The following is a 4,550-nucleotide window of genomic DNA, read 5'->3' on the forward strand; positions in this document are numbered from 1 at the left end:
CACACACACACACACACACACACACACAAATAAATGTTTTTAAAAAATAGTCTATTACTAAGTCACATTGTGATTTTCTGAATTAGTTCTGGAAAAACTTGTGTTTTCAGTTGCAGTACCACAGCTGTCTCAATTCCTGAATCAGTGCAAAACACTTATCTCTCATGGTCATTTTGACTTTAAGAAAGAGCCATAGTTGCATGGAGCCGGGACACACTGTAATGTTTTTATTTGACAAAAAAATGCTATAAACATTAGATCAAGAAGGAATAATCACAAAATTTGGTGAATATTTTAAAAATTGATTATAGTAAAAGCAAATTGCCATTAATCCCCCTAAAAATATTCCCCCCTCACTTTGAACACATGTAGCCCATCATTCTTGGCAAAGTGATGTTTTTATTTTTGCTGTAGTAAGTATTTTTTTAAAACACTGTATTTTTTTAATCACTATTTGTGATGCTTATCTTAGTTACTACAGTAAACTGTAGGAATACTATGAAAAAGAGGTAAGATTCCTGCTGACAAGAAGGTTACAGCCTGGGCCGGGGAAATAGCTCAGTAGAATAAGCGCTTGCCTGGCAAGTTCAGGGGCCTGAGTTCAAGCTCCCGTTCCGCAAAAAAAAAAGAAGGTTACAGCTTTAGTAAAGAGAGCTAGTGAAGATTATGGCAATATCACTTGGTAAACTGCACGAAAACAATAAGCTTCAGGAGCTCTGGGGGTGGGAATAAGGTTGGCCAGGAAACCTTTGGAAAAATAATAGAAACTATGACTTGAAGAACAAAGGAGAACAGTCCAAGTGAAGGGTGTCACAGGGACAGCATCAATAAAATACCTGAGGTATAGGGTAATTTGAAAACTTTCAAGATTCAGGAATCAACATGACTTAAAAACTAAATGTAGGGAATGAGGGAAAGTCTCTAGAGACAAGATTTAATGATACTTATCAACTTAAAAATTCTGATAAAAAGGTTTCAGGGGAACAGAGATAATGGGAGTTATAATAAGTTAAAGATGAGGCCCAGGATGTATAGGATATGTGGCATTCTGAACAGAAATATTGGATTTATCACTTCTGGTGTCATCAGCCTATCATGAATGCAGCCAAAGAAGTAGTAACTAGGGCTATCTTCCTGAAGAATACTAAATTTAAGGAATCAACAGAAAAAGAATAACTTAAGAGGAAGCCTACAAGAAACCTAAGAGGTTGAAAAAAAACCTACCACATGAAAGAAAGCTTTGGAAGAATGGTACAATGGAGTGTTTTCAAGGAGAGATGTGTTGGCAAGGATGGCAGAAATCTGACTAAAGGGGCCGGGAGATGGCTCAGTGGAATAAGTGCTTCCCTGGCAAGTGCAAAGACCTGAGCTCAATCCCCGGTTCTGAAAAAAAAAAGAAATCTGACTAAAGTAAATGAATATGACACATAAATACAAACAACAAAAAGTCTGGTCATAAAGTGAAAGAGAGAGGTAAAACAATAGTTAGAGGGGATCACCAAGTTTTTTTTGTTTTGTTTGTCTTTTAGGGAAGGGTCTACAGGGTATTCAGGGTCTCACTCCTAGATCCGACTCGTAGTGATCTGCCTGTTTACAGCCTCCCAAAAGCTGGGATTATAGGAGCACACCACCACACCCAGTCTCAATCACCTCTAAACACACTCTGGGGGCAGGTACAGGGCAGGGCCAGCACAGCAGGCCAAGGGAGTGAACCCCCGGCCCCTGGGCCTGCTTGTAGGTGCTTTAATCCACTGAGCTATTTGGCTGGCCCTTGGGATATAGACTCAAAAGCATGCTTTTTCTTAAGTTATTAGATAGGTTAAAAGGTAAAGTTTTTCAGAAAAAAATTACAATAAGGTTGTCTCTTAAAAGATGTTTTTGATATGAAGCTAAATTAAGAAAAAAAGGTTTTCACAATTGTATGGTAATTCATTATTGTTAATCTCATGCTGTATTAAGCACATTCATGCTTCTAAGTGTACAGATCGTCTAAAATGTAAATCAATGATTGCTTATTGTGATAAAAGATTTTCTCTCATATTCAAGCCTTTAACAAAAAAATTTATGATGTGTATCTCATTTAAGGATGACAAATTAGGTAAAAATCGTATATATTAGATAAACAAGATGATTCATTAAAGTGTTATGTTAAAATGAAAATTTAAGTATGTCACATAATGTAGTATTTTCTTGCTATAATGTTGTATATGGCTTTGGTTTCTAATTTCTGTGTAAGAATATGTAATTGTTCTTTTAACATTCTCTAGGGATTTAAATATTAGAATATTCATGGTTGTTAGACAATAACTTCCATTTCATGTCAAAGATTTTTTATTTTATTTATTTTATTTTAAGGAAGGGTCTACAGGGTGTTCAGGTCTCACTACTAGATCCAACTCGTAGTGATCAGCCTGTTTACAGCCTCCCAAGAGCTGAGATTACAGGCATGTGCCACCACGCTCAGTCCCAACTGCCATCTCAGCATAACCCCAGGGGCTGGGGGGGGGCGGGGGCAGCACAGCAGGCCGGGGGATGGAATCCCAGGCCCCTGTGCCTGCTTGCAAGTGCTTTAATCTGCTGAGCTATTTGACTGGCCCCCGGTATTACCAAGTTAAGTGACTATTTTCTTTCAAAGATGGGTTATGAATATGTGTATAGCTTGAAAAGAAAGAAGCAAAAGAGAAACAATGGTTGAGAATGATGTAGAGAGTAGAAAAGGTGAAATCCCAAAGAAGTAGGAGGACATCATCAATGTAAAGAAACTGGCCTTAAAGGAGAAGGCTCTGTCACCCTCTAAGATGGCAAAGAATGAATAGAGCAGCTTATAGTAAGTTACAGAAGGATTATGACACAAAATTCAAATAACAGTCCATTGCTTCTATCTTCTCAGGATAGCAGATGACAAAAGTATTTGAGGAAAGCAAGAGAAGAGGTGGAATTGGACTGACAACCACAGCCAATTCCACTGGCACTATGGCTCTTCATCCAGCACAATCTGCAGACCCTTAGCAGGAACCTGTGAAAACGTCCACCTTTTAGAATGTCCACCTTAAGTCTAGGAGTAGTGACACATGCCTGTAATCCTAGCACTTGGGAGGCTGAGGCAGGATTCATGAATTTGAGGCCAGCCTAAGCTATAAGGTGAGTTTAAGTACAGCCTGTACCACATAGCAGACCCTATCTCAAAAAAAAAAGAATGTCTATCTTTCAGAATGGGATCTATAAAATACTCAACTTACTTAGCTTGACTGAAAACAAAAATCTTCAAATAAAAAAATGACTTTTTTTTTTTTTTTTCTGGTACCAGGGATCGAACTCAGGACCTTGAATTTGCCAGGCAGGCACTTAAGCCAGTGGCTATTTCCCTGGCCCCACCCCAAAAGCTTCTTTTTTTAATTCCCAAAAGCTTTTTTGAAAGAAAAAACAAAAAGGGATTTGAGTTTTATCATTTTCTGTTTTCACTTTCACTAATTTTAGTTCATTCTCAGTTTGGCCTCCTTGTCATCATTTTTCCCATGTTAACCAGGGGTTGTGGTACATGCCTGTAATTCCAGCACTTGGGAGGTTGAGACAGTAGGACTGTTCCAAGTTCAAGGCCAGCCTAACCTACAAAGTGAGTTCAAGACCAGCCTGAACAGTATAGTGAAACCTGTCTCAAAAAGACAAAAATAAAAAAAAAGAGTATTATAGAGGCAATAGCTACAAGATTTTCAGTAAGACACACTGCAACTGCATTAGAACAGGATGAAGGAAAGAGTGGTGAACAGGTATAAAAATGCTGAACAGAAATAGCTATCAGAACCATATTCATTGTTATCAGTAAGTTAAAAAAAAACTCCTTGCCTGGCAAGCACAAGGGCCTGAGTTCAATCCCTGGTTCTGCAAAAAAAAAATCTCATGAACCTTTTATATTTTTTTCAAATTTCTCTTCCAATATTAAATCTCAACTGAAATATGAAGTTTTTCTTTTTTTTTTTTTTTTTTTTTTTGGTGGAACCGGGGATTGAACTCAGACCCTTGCGCTTGCCAGGGAAGCGCTTATTCTACTGAGCCATCTCCCAGGCCCCTGAAATCTGAAGATTATTTCCACAACAAGTTTATCCAATGGATTAGTCAATGTGAAGAACAGATTACTTCAAAATTGTTCAATTTTCTTCACTAAGCAGTGTTGTCAAATACATTGCATTCTCATCCCATTGACCCAGGATTTTTATAAATAAATTAATTTTAAAATCAATTATAATGGAACACTTTACATTATTATTCTTTAAATATCCTAAAACTTTACATATTTTAATTCACTAAAATAAAAATGTTTGATTATTTTAGAGGTATGTTTTCAAAGTGATGAGTGGCATGTACATCTGCTATTAACAGAAGTTACACACTGAATTTTAATATACCACTTTGAAAACTTACCAATCAAAAATGTCATTTTTACCTCTTCTTGTCCAAATTGCTCCATAGAATCACAGTAAACTTCACTGTCTGAATCACTTGTCAAATGCTGAATCCCTGAAACATCTTCAACATGATCATCATTTATATCT

General features: G+C 37.0%; 1 protein-coding gene across 1 annotated transcript in view; it reads right to left on the reverse strand.

Annotated features, from left to right (window-relative positions):
- Acbd5 (acyl-CoA binding domain containing 5) overlaps positions 1–4,550 on the reverse strand; it is a 71,310-nt gene that overhangs the window by 16,006 nt on the left and 50,754 nt on the right. Inside the window, exon 12 of the mRNA XM_023701980.1 lies at positions 4,442–4,548. Within this exon, the coding sequence (XP_023557748.1) occupies positions 4,442–4,548 (107 nt within the window). The remainder of the gene's footprint in view (positions 1–4,441; positions 4,549–4,550) is intronic.

This window comes from Octodon degus, unplaced genomic scaffold (assembly GCF_000260255.1).
Source record: "Octodon degus isolate 3935 unplaced genomic scaffold, OctDeg1.0 scaffold00145, whole genome shotgun sequence".
NCBI classification, from domain to species: domain Eukaryota; kingdom Metazoa; phylum Chordata; class Mammalia; order Rodentia; family Octodontidae; genus Octodon; species Octodon degus.